General features: G+C 42.8%; 1 protein-coding gene across 4 annotated transcripts; it reads left to right on the forward strand.

Moving 5' to 3' along the window:
• The first annotated feature begins 6,775 nt into the window (after window positions 1–6,775).
• On the forward strand, window positions 6,776–21,947 carry HENMT1 (HEN methyltransferase 1). Of its 4 annotated transcripts, none has more exons than XM_019039490.3 (8): window positions 6,776–9,662; window positions 10,324–10,422; window positions 12,649–12,777; window positions 14,534–14,646; window positions 15,383–15,517; window positions 19,033–19,212; window positions 19,854–20,031; window positions 21,248–21,947. In XM_019039490.3, exons 2-8 carry the CDS (start codon window positions 10,402–10,404, stop codon window positions 21,671–21,673), a joined length of 1,182 nt encoding a protein of 393 aa, XP_018895035.2. In that variant the 5' UTR covers window positions 6,776–9,662; window positions 10,324–10,401; the 3' UTR covers window positions 21,674–21,947. The 4 variants fall into 4 exon arrangements, with proteins under 4 accessions (XP_018895035.2, XP_004026285.2, XP_018895061.2 ...); XM_004026236.4 differs by having other exon boundaries at window positions 6,776–9,639; XM_019039516.3 differs by having other exon boundaries at window positions 6,776–9,451.
• Window positions 21,948–22,289: the final 342 nt, after the last annotated feature.

The following is a 22,289-nucleotide window of genomic DNA, read 5'->3' on the forward strand; positions in this document are numbered from 1 at the left end:
TTTTGGTTCTTGTGACGGTGCTTTTCTGTGTATAGATAGTTGTTAAAATTTGGTGTTCCTGCCAACGGGCAGGGGGCAAACAGTGTAGGCTTCTGTTCCACCATCTTACTCCCCTTTCTTATACAATATTTTAAATAATGTTATGCTTGAAACAAAGTTTTAACTGCGTTTTGGCTGTGACTCATCATATGAGGTCAGGTGTCGAATTTTCCACTTGTGCCATCGTTTCGGGTGCTCAGAAGTTTCAGATTTTGTATTTTTCAAATTAGGGATATTCAACGTGTACTTTTCTGAGGTAGAAATTTGTTATTTGTAGATTTGAACACTGTCCCTACATTTCGGTAGTTTCCCACACAATGATATTCATCTTACCCAAATGGAAGCCCCATCCCCACCACCTAAAACATTTTACAACCCAAGACCCTTGAAGATGGAAATAACCTAGGCTCAATCCATTAGATACGTGGATTTGAGAATTAGATTCAGAAGCCAGTCATGGTGGTATGCATCTGTAATCCCAGCTACTTGAGAGGCTGAGGCAGGAGGATTGCTTGATCTCAGGAGTTTGAGACCAGGCTGGGCAACACAGCAAAACATTATCTCAATTTAAAAAATAAAATAATGAGTAGGGTTCTTTACTTGTCTAAGAGATTGGGTGAGAGTTCAATAATAAATTACTTTTCGGCTCGGCGTGGTGGCTCATGCCTATAATCCCCACTTTGGAAGGCTAAGGCGGGTGGGTCACCTGAGGTCAGGAGTTTGAGAACAGCCTGGTCAACATGGCTAAACCCTATCTCTACTAAAAATGCAACAATTAGCTGGGCATGGTGGCAAGCGCCTGTAATCCCAGCTACTTGGGAGGCTGAGGGAAGAGAACTGCTTGAACCTGGGAGGCAGAGGCTTCAGTGAGCCAAGATCTCACCATTGCACTCCAGCCTGGGCAACAAGAGTGAAACTCCATTTAAAAAAAAAAATTACTTTTCTACTTAAACCAGCCTGAGTGCATTCCATTGTTTGCAATTAAGAACCCTGACTGAATACATACTTCTTCTCCCCTCCCTCCCTTTCTTCCTTCTTCCCTTCCTTCTTTCTTTCCCCTCCTTTCTTCCTTCTTCCCTCCCTCCCTTCCCTTCCTTTCCTCTTCCCTCCCTTCTTTCTTTCTCTTTCTCTGTCTCTCTTCCTCCCTCTCTCTCATTTTAATTTTTTTCTGACACAAGTTATCCAGGCTGGAGTGCAGTGGTGTGATCATAGTTCACTGCAGCCTTGAAATCCTGAGCTCAAGTGATTGATTGTCCCACCTCAGCCTCCCACGTAGCTGGGACTATAGGCATGGACGACCACACTGGCCAATTTTTAAATTTTTTATAGAGATGGGGTCTCGTCATGTTGTGTCTGGAATTGGTGGGTTCTTGGTCTCACTGTCTTCAAGAATGAAGCAGCGGACCCTCGCGGTGAGTGTTACAGTTCTTAAAGGCAGCATGTCCAGAGTTTGTTCCTTCTGATGTTCAGATGTGTTTGGGGTTTCTTCCTTCTCATGGGTTCGTGGTCTCGCTGGCTCAGGAGTGAAGCTGCAGACCTTCGCAGTCAGGGTTATAGCTCTTAAGGTGGCGCGTCTGGAGTTGTTTGTTCCTCCCGGTGGGTTCGTGGTCTCGCTGGCTCAGGAGTGAAGCTGCAGACCTTCGCGGTGAGTATTACAGCTCATAAAGGCAGTGTGGACCCAAAGAGTGAGCAGTAGCAAGATTTATTGCAAAGAGCAAAAGAACAAAGCTTCCACAGCGTGGAAGGGGACCCAAACAGGTTGCCACTGCTAGCTTGGGCAGCCTACTTTTATTCTCTTATCTGGCCCCACCCACATCCTGCTGATTGGTAGAGCTGAGTGGTCTGTTTTGACAGGGCGCTGATTGGTGCGTTTACAATCCCTGAGCTAGAAACAAAGGTTCTCCACGTCCCCACCAGATTAGCTAAATATAGAGTGTTGACACAAAGGTTCTCCAAGGCCCCACCAGAGTAGCTAGATACAGAGTGTCGATTGGTGCATTCACAAACCCTGAGCTAGACACGGTGCTGATTGGTGTGTTTACAAACCTTGAGCTAGATACAGAGTGCCGATTGGTGTATTTACAATCCCTGAGCTAGACATAAAGGTTCTCCGAGGCCCCACCAGAGTAGCTAGATACAGAGTGTCGATTGGTGCATTCACAAACTCTGAGCTAGACACAGGGTGCTGATTGGTGTGTTTACAAACCTTGAGCTAGATACAGAGTGCCGATTGGTGTATTTACAATCCCTGAGCTAGACATAAAGGTTCTCCGAGACCCCACCAGAGTAGCTAGATACAGAGTGTCGATTGGTGCATTCACAAACTCTGAGCTAGACACAGGGTGCTGATTGGTGTGTTTACAAACCTTGAGCTAGATACAGAGTGCCGATTGGTGTATTTACAATCCCTGAGCTAGACATAAAGGTTCTCCAAGACCCCACCAGAGTAGCTAGATACAGAGTGTCGATTGGTGCATTCACAAACCCTGAGCTAGACACAGGGTGCTGATTGGTTGTTTACAAACCTTAAGCTAGATACTGAGTGCCCATTGGAGTATTTACAAACCCTGAGCTAGACATAAAGGTTCTCCACTCCCCACCAGACTCAGGAACCCAGCTGGCTTCCCCCAGTGGATCCTGCACCAGAGCTGCAGGTGGAGCTGCCTGCCAGTCCCGCGCCATGCACCCGCACTCCTCAGCCCTTGAGTGGTCGATGGGACTGGGCGCCATGGAGCAGGGGGCGGTGCTCATCAGGGAGGCTCCAGCCGCACAGGAGCCCACAGAGGGGGTGGGAGGCTCAGGCATGGCAGGCTGCAGGTCCCAAGCCCTGCCCCGAGGGAAGGCAGCTAAGGCCAGGCGAGAAATCGAGCGCAGCGCCAGTGGGCTGGCACTGCTGGGGGACCCAGTACAACCTCTGCACCCACTGTCCCGGGTGCTAAGCCCCTCACTGCCCGGGGCTGGCAGGGCCCGCCGGCTGCTCAGGGCCCGCCAGCTGCTCCGAGTGCGGTCCCCGCCAAGCCCACGCCCACCCGAACTCCAGCTGGCCCACAAGCGCTGCGTGCAGCCCCGGTTCCCGCTCCCGCCTCTACCTCCACACCTCCCTGCACGCTGAGGGAGCCGGCTCTGGCCTTGGCCAGCCCAGAAAGGGGCTCCCACGGTGCAGCGGTGGGCTGAAGAGCTCAAGTGTCGCCAAAGTGGGAGCCCAGGCAGAGGAGGTGCCAAGAGCAAGCGAGGGCTGTGAGGACTGCCAGCACACTGTCACCTCTCAATGTGGCCAGGCTGGTTTTGAACTCGTGGCCTCAAGTGACCCTCCTGCGTTGGCCTCTCAAAGTGCTGGGATTACAGGTATGGACCACCATGCCCAGCCTGGATACATTTCTAAGTATACAAATGTCAGAAACCTTTTCTCTTCATTTCATCTACCCCATCTTTGTGATCAGATCATCAACTTAGTGTTAGAGATCATTTTAGTTTTAAAAAACAATGTTGAATTTATACACTTCTTTACAAATTTTAATTTTTCACTTATCTCACCAGAATGACCCCCTGAAGTTGGTAGGTCTTATTAATCCTCATTCTATAGATAAGAAAACTGAGATGCAAGAAAAGTACTATATAGGTTAAAAAAAAAAAGCTCAATATTTTGGGGCCTTCAATGTGCTCAAAATATTTCCTCTCTGTATTAGTCCATTTTGTGTTGCTATAAACGAATACCTGAAACTGGATGATTTATAAAGAAAAGTAGTTTATTTGGCTCATGATTCTGCAGGCTGTGCGTGAAGCATGGTACCAGCCTCTGCTTTTGGTGAAGGCCTCAGGAAGCTTCCATTCATAGCAGAAGGTGAAGGGAGCAGTTGTGCCATATGGCGAGAGGGGGAGCAAAAGCAGGGAGGGAGGTCCCAGACCTGCCCTCAACATTGAACATCAAATTTCAACATGAGATTTATAGGGGACAAATATCCAAATTATATTACTCTCTAACCATTTATCTCTGAGAAGTCCTGCTCTCCCAAGTCCAGAGAGGCAGCCCTAAGTCCCTTGTGAGCCCAACCCTTTCTCTAACCCTTACACGTGATTGAACTAGGAAAGGAGACTTGGTCGAAATTAGCCCATCAGATTCTCTCTTGCGAAGTGGGACCTGGACCCACAGAACTACATCTGGTAAGTGTAAGAGTATTGCTGTAGACTCCAGGGCTGAGGTTACCACCTGCCCAAGGCCCTGCCGACCTGTATTGGGAGAATGGAATTGTGATGGATAATTTTATGTGTTAAGTTGTCTGAGCCATGGGACTTAGATATTTGGTCAAATATTCTAAATGTTTCTGTGAAGGTTATTTATTTTTTTGTGGATGAGATTAATATTTAAATCAGTAAACTCTGAGCAAAGCAGGTTTCCCTCCATAATGTTACTGAGCCTCATCCAATCAGTTGAAGTCCTTGGTAGAGCAAAGCCTGACACCTCCCCTTTCCATCTACTCCTACTTCCCCAGTCTTACCCAGCAAGAGGGAATTCTTCCAACCGACTTTGGACTTGAACTGCAACTCTTCTCTGGGTCTCCAGTCTGCCCATCTGCCTGCCCTACAGATTTTGGACTTGCACCTCCATAATTGCATGAGCCAACTCCTTAAAATAAGTCTTTCTTCACATATATACACATATCCTGTTGGCTCTGTTTCTCTGGAGAATGCTGACTGATGCAGGGATGATCAGATTGGTTGTGCTATTGTGGAAGTAGTAGTTTTCCTCTAGATGCTGATCCTGGCAGGGCAGATCCAGGTTTTGTGGGGCCTGAAGCTTATACAATGTCAGGGCCTGCTATAAGAAAAAGCATAAAGAATTATGGATATGAAATTACAACTTTGCATGTCTGACAACTGGAAGAATTTTCCGGACTCTTTTGGAATCATGCTTTTCAAATCTTATTTCTTCTTTGCTACTTTCATAGGTTCACAGCTGGCCCATAAAACACACTCATAGTGTGATTCAACTTCTGGCCCTGCACCTTCCCATCAGGATATGAGGCAGCTCAATGGCCATTCTTACACCGAGACAGCCAGCAATAATTTCACTACTGTGCAGAAAAAATATCCAACACTTGGAAATAGATTATTTCACAGTATTTAACATTTTCTAAAAAAAATTTATTTTTAATTTTGGAGACAAGGGTCGTGCCCAGGCTAGTCTCAAACTCCTGGCCTCAAGCGATCCTCCCGCCTCAGCTTCCCAAAGAGCTGGGATTACAGGCATGAGCCACTGCACATGGCTGACATTTTAGTAACATGCCAGAGAATTAAGCCTGTCTCACAGGCATATGGCTCTCTTGGGGACTGTAACTTTCTCTGAGTCACTCCCTACAAACAAGAGAGTCCAAACAGTTAACAACCCTGAGAAGTTAGAGGTTAACTTGTAGAATATTGATAAGGTGAGAACGTTTTTGTTTCTTGCTTGGTAGAGAAGATGCTCCAAATGTGCTCTTATTGCTCCATAGGTGGTTATTCAGTTATGTACATAATTCAGTGTTATCAGTCAGCTTGGGTGGCTGTAACAAAATACCACAGACTAGATGGCTTAAACAACAAAAAATTATTTTCTTACAGTTCTGGAGGCCGGAAGTCTGAGATCACGGAGCTGGACTTTTATACATCCACACCGGTCAGTCATTAGCAAAGCACTACCTAGGAAAATGTAAATTTTCAGGCACTTCCCACTCTCTGCACATGGACAGAGCTGCTGTCTTCAGTCAGTTTAAATGGCTCACCGGGCCTGGAGGATTCACTTCCAACATGGCTCACTCACATGGCTGGCAAGACAAGGTGGTGCTGGCTGACAGCCTGGGATAGGGGGTGAGGGGGGATTGAGTTTTCTCCATGTGGGCCTCTCCGTGGGGCCCCTTAGTCTTCTTCACAGATTGTCATTTGGGTTCCAAGAGTGGATGCGTTAAAAAACAGGAAGTAGAAGCTGCCAGTTTCTTAAGTCCTAGGCCCAGAAACTGGCAGAGGTATTCTATTCATTGGTGAAATCACAAAACCCATATAGATTCAAAAGGAAAAGAAATAGACCCCGTTTCTCTCAATAGGTGAGAAGGAATTCGTACATCTTAATCTGTTACAATCTTCCTTCTAGACACAAACTATTTACATTCCTCTTACATGGAATATACAATCACCTTCTTCTCAAGACCGCCAAATATTCCATCCTGTTAAGCATCAGGCTCAAACTGGCATCCAGAATAACTTAAAAAATTTTGTCAGGCGCGATGGCTCATGCCTGGAATCCCAGCACTTTGGGAGGCTGAGGCGGGCGGATCACTTGAGGTCATCAGTTCGAGACCAGCCTGGCCAACATAGTGAAACCCTGTCTCTACTAAAAATACAAAAATTAGCTGGGCATGGTGGTGCGTGACTGTAATCCCAGCTGCTCATGAGGCTGAGGCAGGAGAATCGCTTGAACCTGGGAAGTGGAGGTTGCAGTGAGCCGAGATCACGCCATGCACTCCAGCCTGGGTGACAGAACCAGACTCCGTTTTAAAATATTAAAAAATATTTTAAATTTTGAAATTAATTTTTTTTTAGACAGGGTCTCACTCTGTTGCCCAGGGAGTGCAGTGACATGATCACAGCTCACTGCAGCCTCAAACTCCCAGGCTCAAGTGATCCTCCTGCCTCAGCCTCCTGAGTACCTAGGAGTACAGGCGCCCACCAGCATGGCTAGATAATGTTTTTTTTCTTTGTAGAGACAGGTCTCGCTATCTTGCCCAGGCTGGTTTTGAACTCCTAGCCTCAAGCCATCCTCCTGCCTCAGACTCCCAAACTGCTGGGATTACAGTCATGAGCCACCTCACTCAGCCCAGGATAACTCTTGATTACCTATTGTGTGCCAGACACCTACACCTGCTGGACTGTAAAAGCTATGAAAGGATCTTTATCTGTCTTTTAAATTCAAACAAGTACTTGATCCATAATAAATACTCTATACACATTTACCAAATAAGTAATCATTTCTCATTTTTTAACTTAAAAAAACCCCCTAACACTCAGAGAGGATGTCAACTTCCAAAGGTTATGCAGTAATAGTAAAATCTGGATTTAAGGCCTATTTGACTTAAAATCCACTCTAAAAAGATGTTACATGGTCTATAACTCAGTAGGACTTACCTTGTGTACGAAGGAAAGATGAGTTATAATGACAAAATGAGATGACAAAGGCTAAGCTATTAGCTGTGGGAAGGAACAGATGGTAGATGACAGCTTGAAGAGGTCAAAATTTGGTGATTGTCCAAGTGTGGGAAGGACAGAAATGGATAGAGCCAAGGATGATTTTTCAGACTCTAATAAGAGTAGGAGGCCAGGAGAATGATGAAATAGGCAAATTTGGAGAGGGAATGGACATGAGGAGCTCAAGTTCATAAATGGGCTAATCAGCAGGGGAGGCAAAAACCCTAGATCCAGGAATGCTGTATAGATAATAGCTTTTATATTTTCCTTAAAATTTTTGAAACTGTGGTAAATATACATAAAACCACTTTAACGATTTTTAAGTTCAGTGGCATTCAGTGCAACCATCCTATCTACAAAACTTCTCCATCACCCATTAAACAACTCTCAATTCCCTCCTCCTCTCAGCCCGTAGCAACCACCATTCTACTTTGTCTCTATGAATTTGGCTACTCTAGGTACCTGATATAAATTGAATCATGCAGTATTTGTCCTTCTGTTACTGATTATATACCACTCAGCATAATGTCATCAAGATTCATCCATGTGGCAGCAAATGTCAGAATTTCACTCCTTTTAAAGGCTGATTTTCCTGAAACTCTGATTGGAAAAATAAAGGCTGAATATTCCATTGTATGTATATCACATTTTGTTTATTCATCCTTTAATGGACATTTGGGTTGTTTCCACATTTTGGCTACTGTGAATAATGCTGTTACGAACTTTGGTGTACAAATACCTGTTTGAATTCCTGCTTTGAGTATATACCCAGAAGTGAATTTATTATTTAAACATTCTATTTTAAATTACATCCTGTAGTAAGGTGTACACTCCTTTAATGAAGTCTGCTAAAACTAGTTTCCCCAAGTCAACAGGAACCTCTCAAACTGTAATGTGAAATTATCATTGAGTGTTTTTTCTTTTTAGACATGGTCTGGTTCTGTCGTCCAGACTGGAGTGCAGTGGTGCAATCATAGCTCACTGCAGGCTCAGATTCCTGGGCTCAAGTGATCCTCCGGCCTCAGCCTCCCAAATAGTTGGGACCACAGGCAGGCACCACCATGCCCAGCTAATTTCTTTTTTTTGGTAGAGACGGGGTCTCACACTCCGGGGCTCAAGTGATCCCCCAAAGTGCTGGGACTGCAGGCGGAAGCCACGGTGCCGGGCCTTATAATTTAATTTTTGAAGCTTATTGTTAGTTATGTACTTCTTTACCTATGACACTAGACTCCCCAAAATGTCAAAAACAAGATTGGTGTAATTTATCATTGTGTTACCCTTAAGCTGTTAGCATAGTGCTTTGCATATAGCAGGCGTTAAATGTTTGAAAATACAGTTCCAATATATCATTTGTGGCATATTAATAGGCTATTAATTCAGTAGCAAAAACATCAGCTTTTGCATCTTTTAAAATATAAGTCAATCTTTTTTCCCTAAAGAAGGCAGCTTCGTCCCTCCCCTCACCCCCCTAATACTCTTCCATCATATACAGGAAAGAAAGTACTTATATATATTAAGTAGAGTCTCCAGAGGGAAGGATGGCAGGATACAATAACTTTTCCAAGAGATCGACAGTTCTATCCACAACACTCGGGGAAAACTATTTCGGGGGTCGGGTGGCGGCGGAGAGGGGGCGTTGGGAGCGGAAAGAACGTTTTTCTGAACGCAGGTGTCACGGGGCCAACTTCACCCAGCCTACATTCCTTTAAGGCCCCCGTGGACTGCTCTGGGATGAAAGCGGAGGCTGACTGGGACTCCAGCCGCCGGCCGCCTCGCGTGGAGCCTTGCTGTTCCTCTTGCCGCCTTCCGCTGGCCAGGACCGTTTTTAGGCCTTTGCCACGCCTCGGGGGCGCCACGAACCCAACAGCCGCCCAAGCCGCCTTCCGGCTCGCGGTCTGCGGACGCGCTCGCAGTTGGGGGCCTCCGCCAACAGCTACCGTACCGTGCCGGGTGGCAGCCGCACGCTAGCGGGGTCAACGGCGCGGCAGGCGCAGGGGTCCTCGCCAAGGTTCGGAAGAGGACCTTGAAAATGGCTTCTGGGCATGCGCCACAGCGGCCGTTACGAGACGCAAAACCGACGCCTTGGAGCTGAGAGCCTAGAGGGACGGAGCTCGGCGCACCACGAGGCTTCCGGGGCCAAAGGCCGACCGTGAGAGCTCACGAGGTTGGCGAGCCCCGCGGGGAGGCCGAGGCGCAGGTGCGGGCGCCGGCTTAGCCGCGGCGGTAGCGTCACGCGGCGAGGCCGTGCGTGCGCGGGCGTCAGGGCGGCGCCGAGTTGAGGACGCTGGCGGCTCCGCGACGAGCTTTGTTTTTTCGGTTGGGCATGCTGCTTACCGCAAGATGATGGAAGCGACGGCCCGTACAAAGACAGAAGCGTTGGTTTCAGTGAGCAGGGTTTCTTAATACAAGTTGGTGACTAACATGTTGCCTAGATTCCACATTAAAGTCTAGTTGTTGGAGACACATGTGCAATAGAGAACTAAAATTTAAATTCAAGTTCGTGAGTGAATTGGATAGATGTTGGAGCATCTCTAGTTTATCAAGGACATTTTTCCCCCTCGAAATTTCATTTTGACGATGTGTGGAAAAATTTTTGAAAAAATTTGAAGTTGAGGGTCTTAGCAATGAAGTGGGCAGAACTCCTAAGATTGCTCCGTTTGTATCTAATTGAACTATTCATGATAGTAAAGGGAAAGGATGGCTGTTTTCGCTCTTAGTAGGGTTTGACCTAGTGAAAAGTTACGCTTTCTGAGCCTGTTTGCGAATGTCTGAAAAAATACTGGATACATTCTGTGGATTAAATGGTAGTCCACATTTAATCCACAGATTGGCTATTGTGAATAATGCTATGAACTTCGGTGTATAAATATCTGTTCGAGTCCTGCTTTCGTGTGTTTTTTTTTTTTTTTTGAGTACCCAGAGGTGAATTCATTATTTACTTTTAAGCGTTCTATTTAAATTATATACTGTAGTAAGGAGTAAGAAAGAGGCTTTCGTTCTTCCCTACTGAACTAGGCAGCTATTTCTTTCAGGCATCGCTTTACAAAAACGGTTTTGTATTTATTACAGCTGAGTCAGTGCTGATTCTCTCAAATAGAGCTTGAAGGATAAATCTTCATTTTTGTTTCAACAAAACTTGGAAACAAAATGGAAGAAAATAATCTACAGGTAATGCCACCCTTCTTAGCTGCGTATTTGACTCTTAAGAATTATCACCTGGATGTATTGTGAGATAATTGCAAACAAAATTGATCACATTTAGGTCCTAGCATTTCCTGGGGTGTTGGTTGAGGTAAACAAGGGTGTACATAGATGAAAGAGTCACATTTGGTGTATGTAAGTAAAATAAATGTTTTTACTTTTATCACTAGATGTTAAAGTAGCAAAATCTATTTTAAAAACACTCTAGTGTTCCCTAATGTGGTCGTGTATATGGATCACCTGGGGATTTTGTTAAGTTGCAGATTCTGTTTAAGGAGGTCTAGGGTGAGGCCCAAGCTTTTGTGTTTCTAAAGTTTCTAGGTGAAGATGCCACTGGTTTGGAAACCACATTGGGAGTACTTAGGGTGTAGCTCCCTGCTGTCCAGTAGCTACACATGGCAAGTGGGCACTTGAAATGTGGCTAGTGGAATTGAGGAACCGAACTTTAATTTTTTTTTTAAGACAGGGTCTTGCTCTGTTGCCCAGGCTGGAATGCACTGGCCCAGTCACGGTTAACTGCAACACTGACCACCTGGGCTCATAACTTCATTTTTAATTTTAAGTTTAAAATTGGATATTTGATTACATTATTGGAAAAAAGTATGTTTGGAATAACTTGGGTATGTGCATGTATATTTTAAATGTAAAGTTTTAAAATCCAATACAGACAAGTATTTCTGATGAAAGTTTTGGAACTGAGACGCAGAAGTACAAAATATGTAGCACACTGGATTTTGAAGACAATGTGAAAAACAAGAATCTAAAATCTCTTATATTGATTTTATGTAAAAATTATATTTTCGATATATTGGGTTAAATATTCTAATTCCAATTATAATTCCAATTCTTGGGCTACAAGAAAGTTGCCTACTTGTATTTTATCTATTGGACAGTGCTACATCAGATATCAAATACCCTTTGGACTACTTTGATAATACTGCTGTATGGGAATAGTAACAGCTATTACAGATTAATCTTATAAATTCTGTTTTTTCTTGGGGTCATGTTAGAGAAAAAATTAGTCTGACTTTATTGAGGACTGTTGCAATAAGAACATTGCAAAGATGAAGAATTTGACCAGATAGGGTGATCAGATATCAGGGGTAGAAGATTCTGTCTAAACTGACTTAGAAGTATTCTTAGTAAAACTGGGCTAGGCAGCCCAAAGATAGGATTGGGCCAGGGTTGAGGTCTATTCAAGAAGATGGCTCAGAGGAACCTGACTGAAGTTTGGTCAGTGAGAGAGTCTTTTGCTGGTGTGTTGGAATGTTCCTACAGATGCCCAACTACTCAGGAGGCCGAGGCCAGAGGATTGCTTGAGCCCAGGAATTTTAAACCAGCCTGGGCGACATAGTGAGATCCTCTCTCTCTCTTAAAAAGAGTGTTGGCTGGGTGTGATGGCTTACACCTGTAATCCCAGCACTTTGGGAGGCCGAGGTGGGTGGATCACGAGGTCAGGAGTTCAAGAAGAGCCTGGCCAACATGGTGAAACCCGTCACTACTAAATACAAAAATTAGCCAGGCATGGTGGCGCATGCCTGTAATGTAATCTCAGCTACTCGGGAGGCTGAGGCAGGAGAATTGCTTGAATTGAGGGAGGCGGAGGTTGCAGTGAGCTGAGATCGCGCCACTGCACTCCAGCCTGGGTGACAGAGCAAGACTCCGTCTTGGGGGAAAAAAATATATAAATATATATGTGTGTGTATATATATATATGTGTGTGTGTGTATATAAGTGTGTGTACATATGTGTGTGTGTGTGTGTGTGTGTGTGTGTGTATATATATATATATATATATATATATAATCAGTCATTATAAATATTTTCCAGCCTCCTGCCTACTTGGACCACAGGCTTTGGCGACTCACTCCACAAAAGGTCCCTTATGGTTAGGAGTCGTCTAATTGTTTTCATTGAATACATTCATTAGTAATGTTCCCTTCAGCTGAAACTAAGCTATAGGGAGCATACAGCTAGATTCTCACTTGTTAAAAGGCATGAGAGGATGCCTACATGAACTGTGGAGGAAATGCAGTGCTACCTAATGATTTTAGGACAAAGGGTATGTGAAGGCCAGTGTGTTTTTCAAAGTGATTGGGGGAAATAAAGTTTGTTTTTTTTTTTTTGCCCCTTATTTAATTTCTGAAGTCATGCATGATTTAGAACCTGTCTTTTTTTGTTTGTGAACTTCAGTGCAGTAGTGTGGTTGACGGTAATTTTGAAGAAGTTCCCAGGGAGACGGCAATTCAGTTTAAACCTCCACTATACAGACAGCGGTACCAGTTCGTTAAAAATTTAGTGGATCAACATGAGCCTAAGAAGGTAGGTATTTCTCTTTCCAAACATTTAATTATTAAGACTAGTAGGCTAGTCATATGAGGTGTTTTGTCAAATGGATTAGTATGGAGAGACTTTTCACAGGGGTTATTGCAATAGGGAGAATGCCGTAACCACAAGATCTGCAAGTGTCTCAAGAGTTAAGCAAAAGGGGTTTTTCTTTTACTGGAGAAGTGAACAAAGCTAGAAACTAGGGAGGTGGGATGAAAGGGTGGTTTGAAAGGACAGTAGAATGGGGAGCCTTAAGGAGGGGGCTGTTTCCTCAGGCTACAGTGCAGGGCCCTGGGGGAAGAAGTAAAGTTTGAATAAAGTATGGTTAAAAAAGGAATTTTCTTCCCATTGATCAGTGGGGACAAGTATTCATGATAATCATTTGAGGCAAAGAATGGAAACGCAAGGAATCTTATCTAAGTTTTATGGAGGAGGGTGGTTTTTTGCAGTGAGCCCTTTCCTGGAACACAAAGCACAGGTGGATTCCTTTAGCAGATGCCAGAAACACAGGGCTCAGACAGAATTCAGCATTGTCAGGTTCAAATGTGAAGAAAATCTTAAGATTTTGTAGTTGGATGTGATCTTGTAGGTACCGTATTTCTAGAGCATTTAGTTAGAATATCAGGCAAACTGGTATTGTAGCCACAGGTATTGTGGTTCTTTTAAAATTAGATGATAATGGGCCGGGTGCGATGGTTTACACCTGTAATTCCGGCACTTTGGGAGGCTGAGCCAGGTGGCTAGCTTGAGACCAGCCTGGCACCATAGTGAGACCCTGTGTCTACAAAAAATAAAATTAGCTGGGCATGGTGGTGCGTGCCTATAGTCCCAGCTACCCAGGAGGCTGAGGTGGGAGGATCCCTTGAGCCCAGGAGGTTGAGGCTGCAGTGAGCTGTTATCACCTGCATTCCAGCCTGGGCAACAGAGAAAGAGCCCGTCTCAAAAAGAAAATTAGATCATAGTGAACCTACTCGGTTAACTTCAGAGTAAAGTCATAATTGCATATAATCTACATCCATCCATCCATACCTGGTTACTATACTGATGGATTGGATGTGAATTAGATGCGGGTAAGGTGAATTTCTAGATGAAAGCTTTCTTTTTCTGCTTGCTGTTGAAGACTCAGTGAAGATTCCTGTGTGTGAAGGTTTCCCTTAACTCCACCACTATTCTTTCTACACTTGGACATAAAGGCGTAGGTATTAGTTTATATCTTTGTAGCCATCTAGGCATGTGTATTCAGGTAAAGCATCTAAAATTGGCTTTTTGGCAGCTCAGAGTTCAGTATGGAATTTCAGATGGTTTGAGGTAATTGTTTAATCAAATAAATGTGTGAGGGGTGAAAGCTAAGTTTTAGAAAGCTTTGTTTGCTGAAATATGCTGAGAATATTTGACTCCAAATTCTGATTCTGAATGGGAAAACTGTGTGTACGTAATTGTTTCTCATTAGTTCAATATAGACAATAACAGTTGTTCTGGAATAGGAATGGACCTTTCTATTTTACTGTGATCAAATAGAAATTTGCCTATGGGCTTATAAAGTTTCAGGTTTGTGTGTGTGTGTGTGTGTGTGTGTGTGTGTGTGTGTGTGTGTGTGTGTAGAATCTTCTGCCAAAAAGATCGTTCCATATAATACTTTCATTATTTTATTACTGATATATACTCCACACTCTCCTCCTCAAAAAAAAGTTTTTGATCATACTTCTCTTGCTATAAATGTCTTTGAAATAACATTCTGTCTCATCTACAGGTTGCAGACCTGGGATGTGGTGATACTTCACTCTTAAGGCTGCTAAAAGTCAATCCATGCATTGAATTGCTTGTTGGAGTAGATATTAATGAGGATAAATTACGATGGAGAGGGTAATACTTAGTTTCTGAAAGAATTATGCGTTAATCTAAAACTAATGGCATTATTGAGTTTAGAGAAAGTGCTGATTTTATATTTGTTTTAAAAGATTGGGGCCATTAGGGATCTTCAACTCAGTGAATAATCAGGCTTTGCCATAACACTAAACATACCTGCATTTTATTGCTACCAACTTAAAGAATAGCCTCAATTAAATGATTATAATAATCAAAGCATTGCAAATTAAAATTCAGATAGCAAAATCTCATCACTTTAATGCTGGACACTATGATAATTTATAGCAGAGGATTTAAAATGCCCCAGAACACTGAGGCCAAGGCTCCAGGCCACCGCCTGCATTTTGAACCATAGCATTTCTCCTATCTCTTGTATATATAGTATATATACATTAGATTTCCACAGATTGCTTCAAGAATATTCTTTTTCTAAAGAACAAAAATCTCAAAATCACTGAATCAAAGTAAGCTGGAAAATCAAAAGTATTACAAATGAAAACAATATAACAATATTAAATATTCAAAGTCTTTTTTTCATTGGCCAGTAACTTCCCACTGTGAGAGGAAGTTTCCCCATGACCTGGTCTTTAATATATCAAGACAAGGAAAACAGGCTGTGTCAGACTTATATCAATAAGGTAGAAGATAATTATCAGAGGATCTGAGTTCTGTTGCTGGTGAGAATTTTTAAATAGATAATGTTCAGAAAGTTTCTTCAATAATTATTTTGCAGGGATTCGTTAGCTCCTTTCCTGGGGGATTTTCTGAAACCTCGGGATCTGAATTTGACCATCACATTGTATCATGGCTCCGTTGTGGAGAGAGACTCTCGTTTGCTTGGATTTGACTTGATAACGTGTATTGAATTGTAAGTTTTAAACTGATACACTGTATAACTGTTCATTTGAAAAGCCTGAATAAGTCTCAGTGATCTTAGTGTCCTAAATGTAATAGGTCTTGATTATTGTAAGGAAAACTGCTCATTGGTTGGGAATATCTTTTTACTCTGCTTTTCCAACATTTTACTTAGAAATTTCAAGTATACAGATAAATTGCCACAAATACATAGTACCAAGAATACCTATACCCCCCTTTATCCAGATGTTAACACCTCACTTTTTAAATCATTTGTACATTGCACCCTCCCTCTCCTGTTCACCCCTCCTCCATCTCCCTTTAGAGTTATTTTTTTTTCCTGAATCAATTAAGGGTATACACATGGCCTTTTGCCTCTACTAAAAAATTCAGTTTAAAAGTTGGAGACCTCACACTACTTGACTTGAAAATGTACTACAAAGCAGTAGTAATAAAAACATCGTGGTTCTGGTATAAAAACAGAGACATAGACCAATGGAACAGAATAGAGAGAACCCAGAAATAAATCCATGCATTTACAGCCAACTGATTTCAACAAAGACACCAAGAACATACATTGGCAAAAGGACACCCTCCTCAATAAATGGTACTGGGAAAACTGCATATCCATATGCAGAATGAAATTAGACTCCTATCTCTCACTGTATACAAGCATCAACTCAAGATGGATTAACGAGTTAATTGCAGACCTAAAACTATGAAAGTACTGGAAGAAAACAGGAAATGCTTCAGGACATTAGTCTAGGCAAATATTTTGAGTAAGACTACAAAAGCACAGGCTACAAACAGAAATACACAAATGGGAATATATGAAACTGAAAGGTTTCTGCACAGCAAAGAATAGAGTGAACAGAATCTATAGAATGGGAGAGAATACTTGCAAAGTATTCATCAAGGGATTAATATCTAGAATATACAAGAATCTCAACAGCAAAAAAACCCCAAATAAAAAGTGGGCAAAGGACCTGAACAGATATTTCTCAAAAGACATACAGATGGTTAACAAGTAGATGAAAAAATGCTCAACATCACTAGTCATTAGGGAAATGCAACTCAACCACAGTGAGATATCTCACCCCATTTAGAATGGCTGTTATTAAAAAGACAGTAAATGCTGGCAAGGATGCAGAGAAAGGGAACTCATATAAACTGGTGTGAATGTAAATTAGTACAGCCGTTATTGAAAACAGTGTGGAGGTTTTTCAAAAAGCTGAAAATAGAACTGCCATGTGATCTAGCAATCCCACTACTGAGTATTTATCCAAAGGAAAGAAATCAGTTATATTGAAGAGAGATGTGCACCCCAATGTTTATTAACAGCACAGTAGCCAGGATACGGAATCTACCTAAATGTCCGTCAGTAGATGAATGGATAAAGAAAGTGTGGTATTTAGGCTGGGCATGGTGGCTCACGCCTGTAATCCCAGCACTTTGGGAGGCCGAGGCAGGTGGATCACCTGAGGTCAGGAGTTCAAGACCAGCCTGGCCAACATGGTGAAACCCCATCTCTAGTGAAAATACAAAAAAATTAGCTGGGCGTGATGATGGGCCCCTGTAATCCCAGCTACTTGGGAGGCTGAGGCAGGAGAATCACTTGAACCTTGGAGGCAGAGGTTGCAGTGAGCCAAGATCACACCATTGCACTCCAGCCTGGGCAACGAGCAAAACTCCGTCTCACAAAAAAAAAAAAAAAAGTGATGTATATGCATAATGGAATACTATTCAGCCCTTAAAAAGGAATGAAATTGTCATGGATGAACCTGGAGGGCATTAAGTGAAATAAGTCAGGCATAGAAACACTGTTGCCTGGGCTGGAGTGCAATGGCGCGATCTCGGCTCACTGCAACCTCTGCCTCCTGGGTTCAAGCAATTCTTTTGCCTCAGCCTCCCGAGCAGCTGGGATTACAGGTGCCTGCCACCACACCTGGCTAATTTTTTGTATTTTTAGTAGAGATGGGGTTTCACCCTGTTGGCCAGGCTGGTCTTGAACCCCTGACCTCGTAATCTGCCCACCTCGGCCTCCCAAAGTGCTGGGATTACAGGCGTGAGCCACTGTGCCTGGCTGGCTTATAATTTTCTTGTGAATTGCATAGAAGCTCAGGCCTGTGTGAAGCATTTTTGTCAATGTCTAGTTTCCTTAGGACACACTGACTTAGATGGGATGGCAGCAAGACTTTGTCAGACCCGGTTTTGGTAACATTTAATTGTTATATAATTGCAGATTTACAGAAGTTGCAGGAATGGTCCAAGGAATTCTCATCTGTTCTTTACCTAGATTTACCACTTATTTATATTTGATCCTATTTACTTTGTCTTTTTCCCTAAATATAATTTTCTGCGTGTATTTTTTATCTGAACCATCTCAGAGTAGGTTGGATACACTGTGTCCTGTTACCCTAGATACCTTGGTATATATATTCTAAGAACAAAGACTTCTTACCATAACCATGTAACTCTATCAGGAAATTGAACATTGATACAGTACGATTACCTAATCTAAGTCCACATTCAGCATTCATCATTTGTTCCAGTAATGTCTTTCTATAGATATTTTAAAATTTAGCTATAATTTAAAATGGCCCAAGATCACCCAATGCATTTGTCATGTTTGCCTGGGCTCCTTTAATCTGAAGCAGGTCTGTGCAGCCTTTCTGCCTGGTCCTATTTGCCCTTGATATTTCTGAAGAATATGTGCTATTTTCTAGAATGTCGCTCTATCTGAGTGTCTCCTCATTATCAGATTCAGGGCATGCATTTTTGACAAGAATATCATAGAAGTGATTTTGTCCTCCTTGATGCATTATATCAGGGAGGTATAACCTCAGAGACTTTTTTTTAGAGGTACTGATAATGAGGCCATAGAGCACAGCAAAGGACCTTGGTTGGATAAGGGAGCATCATAGATGGAGTTGGGGGGTAGGAAAGGATGAGAATATATGAATAATTGTTCTTTTTCCCCCTCCCCTCCCCTCCCCTCTCTTCTCTCTCTTTCTCTTTCTTTCTGTCTCTCTGTCTCTCTTTCTCTCTCTTTCTTTCTTTCCTTCCTTTCTTCTTTCTTTTTCTTCTATCTTTCTTGACTGAGTTTTGCTTGTCACCCAGGCTGGAGAGCAATGGTGCAATCTTGGCTTGCTGCAACCTCTGCCTCCTGGGTTCAAGTGATTCTCCCACCTCAGCCTCCCGAGTAGCTGGGATTACAGGCGTGCACCACCACACCCAGCAAAATTTTGTATTTTTAGTAGAGACAAGGTTTCATCATGTTGGCCGGGCTGGTCTTTAACTCTTGACCTTGGGTGATCCATCCACCTTGGCCTCCCAAAGTGTTGGGATTACAGGCGTGAGCCACTGTGCCTGGCCCGAATAATTGTTCTTAGGTCATATAAGCATTATTACATATTCAAAGAAGGGAGAAATCGATATACAAATGGAAATTGTTTTTGATAAATCAATTAGAAAAATAGGTGCAAGTGAAGCTAGATTTTATTATGTCTTTCTCATTAACCATTTTAGAATAGAACATTTGGATTCAGGTGATCTGGCCAGATTTCCTGAAGTGGTATTTGGGTACCTGTCTCCATCCATGATTGTCATCAGCACACCAAACTCTGAATTCAATCCCCTGTTTCCATCAGTGACCTTAAGAGATTCAGATCATAAATTTGAGTGGACCAGAATGGAGTTTCAGACCTGGTAAGTTCAGAAGAGTTTTTGTTTATTTGGGATCCTGTTGGAGTTTAAAATCTTAGGAAATAAATATTGATATACATACATTACCTAAATTGTTTTGTACTTTCTTCCAATAAAATTGATTCCAATGTGTGACTTAGTATGTAATAAGATCACAAAGGAACCATTGCATTTGGGCAGGTGTGGAAAGGGGGTGTGGTTACTGGGCACCTTTTATGTGAAGGCATCTGTAGTACTGGCATGGAGATGAGGAACAAAACAGAGGGAAGGTTTGGGACAGTGAGAATGAGCCTCATGCCCCTCCCCGGGATATCTCCTGAGGCTTAGTCATGTTTTCTGGTGTAACTGCAAACCCAAATGGGTAGTTGGGTTGAGCACTTGTGGCCTCCTTGTCCACCCCTACACCCTGCCCATAATGTTCCTTTCCTCTTCCATATTCTTAGGGTAAATTGGAAACTGACACTATATCCTTGCCTTGACTTCTCTTAGAAATAAATACACTGGTGGTTAGGAATTTGTAACTTAGAAGTATTTATGTTCATTGTATTTTTCATGTTCTCTTTTACTGCTGACCAGAAATGGTTCCTTATTTAACAGTAGCTCTACATTTAGAAAAATGATTGCTGTCCTCGTTTTGGTTTCAGGGCTTTATATGTGGCAAATCGCTATGATTACTCTGTGGAGTTTACTGGTGTCGGGGAACCACCAGCTGGAGCTGAGAATGTTGGATACTGTACCCAGATAGGAATCTTCCGGAAAAATGGAGGAAAGGCAACAGAATCATGTCTTTCAGAGCAGCATGATCAGCATGTTTATAAAGCTGTGAGTATTCTTTGTGAGATAGCTATCAGGGCTAAAGATACATTAGGATGGTGAACTTTTTTGGGGAGTAAGAATCCCCAAAGTAGAGATGAGTGTAAATGACCTTGCTTTGTGGTTCACTCTAGGAGAATTCTTCAAGGCCCCATGACTACTGTCCGAGTTAGCCTACGGTGTCCTTTGAGACTGCCTGGCCTTTTGGTGTTTCAAGGCATGTTAAAGGGAATGATCTGCTGGGGTTGTCTTAGAATACTTCAAAGTAGCTGGGTACAGTGGCTCACACCTGTGATCCTAGCATGTTGGGAGGCCAAGGTAGAAAGATTGCTTGAACCCAGGAGTTTGAGTGCAGCCTGGACAACATAGTGAGATCTCCATCTCTACAAAAAAACACCCAGAATACTTGAAAGCAATAGTTGAGCAACCTCTTTTTGTAATCTGTTAGGATTATCAGTAGTAAAAAGGAAAGCCAGCAGCAGTTTCTCCCCAGCTTGGCTTAGGACATTACTCTTTGAGCCTACAAACTTCTCAGACCCTTTTGGTTTAAAGAGAGAAGAAGAAGAAACACTTCCTCCCCCTCTTTAAAAAATTTATTTAATTAGGGACAGGGTCTTGTTCTGTCACCCAGGCTGGAGTGCACCGGCACAATCATGGCTCACTGTAACCTTGAATTCCTGGGCACAAACGATCTTCCCACTTGAGCCTCCTAAGTAGCTAGGATGACAGGCGTGCACCACCATGCTCAGCTTTTTTTTGTTTTGTTTTTTGTTTTTTTTTCCGTAGAGACAGGGTCTCACTATGTTGCCCAGGCTGGTCTTGAACTTCCATCCTCAAGCAATCCTCCTGCCCCATCTTCCTAAAATGTTGAGATTACAGGTGTGAGCCACTGCACTTACCCACATTTTCCCTTTTAACTGAACCATTTTTCATTTTTTTTGCCCTTGCCCCTGTAATATCAAGTAGAAATACTGGGTTCATGTGACTTGGTAGAAACCTGGCTGGGAGACATTGGGCATTAGCATTAGAAAGCAAATCAGATAGTTAATTTCTATGTGTCAATGATTTGATTCCCATTATAACTGAGGCATTTACGATTAGTAGGATCTGACATATATTCAATATGTACATTTATTCTTACATGGCAAAAAATATTGATGGCTTTGAAAATTTATGTATGTTTATATTATTATACACTTGTAAGTGTTTTGTTTTTTCCCTTCAGGTTTTTACCACCTCATACCCAAGCTTACAGCAGGAAAGGTTCTTTAAACTTGTGTTGGTTAATGAGGTGTCCCAACAAGTGGAAAGCTTAAGAGTGAGCCACCTGCCAAGGCGGAAAGAACAGGCTGGGGAACAGGGTGATAAGCCCAAAGACATTGGTGGCTCAAAGGCCCCTGTCCCATGCTTTGGACCAGTCTTCACAGAGGTTGAGAAGGCCAAGATAGAGAACTCTCCCACACCCTTCTGTGTTGGAGATAAATTTTTCGTACCTCTGCAGAGACTCCTTGCGTATCCCAAGTTGAACCGCTTATGTGCTAATGAAGAGATGATGAGATCGGTCATTGCTGACTCAATTCCTCTGAGCAGTGATGGTTCTGCAGTGGTGGCTGACCTGCGTAATTATTTTGATGAACAGTTTGAGTTTTGAACCATGTTTATTTCCTGAAATTTCAGGGTCTCAGCGATAGTTGTGCTCACTTAGAATTGTTTTTTTTGTGTAATCCTAATTCAAGTAATGTTTTTAAAGTTTCACTGCAAAAGTCTATGTTCCAAGCCATTGGACAGACCTGCTTGAGATATGGCCAGACTGCAGTGAGCCCTGAGAAAGATATGAGGGTTTAACTAAAAACGGGTGCTTTCCTTTGATTTTGGACTTTTTTGTTTTCTCAAGAATAAAGAAGTTGGATGTGGTAATATGTTAATTTTGAACTTACCTATTTTTTTGTGTTAAAGCCATAAGTTGGTTGTTGTTAGTCTGTTCTCACATTGCTGTGAAGAACTACCTGAGACTGGGTAATTTATAAAGAAAAGAGGTTTAATTGACTTACAGTTCTGCAGGCTGCACAGGAAGCATGCAGGAAGCCGGGGAGGCCTCAGGAAACTTACAGTCTTGGTGGAAGGTGAAGGGGAAGCAGGCACGTCTTATATAGCTAGAGCTGGAGGAAGAGAGCTTGGGGAGGTCTACACACTTTTAAACAACCAGGTTTAATAAGAAGAATAGCAAGGGGGAAATCCGCCCTCATAACCCAATCACCTCCCACCAG

This window comes from Gorilla gorilla, chromosome 1, assembly GCF_029281585.2.
Source record: "Gorilla gorilla gorilla isolate KB3781 chromosome 1, NHGRI_mGorGor1-v2.1_pri, whole genome shotgun sequence".
Classification (NCBI taxonomy): domain Eukaryota; kingdom Metazoa; phylum Chordata; class Mammalia; order Primates; family Hominidae; genus Gorilla; species Gorilla gorilla.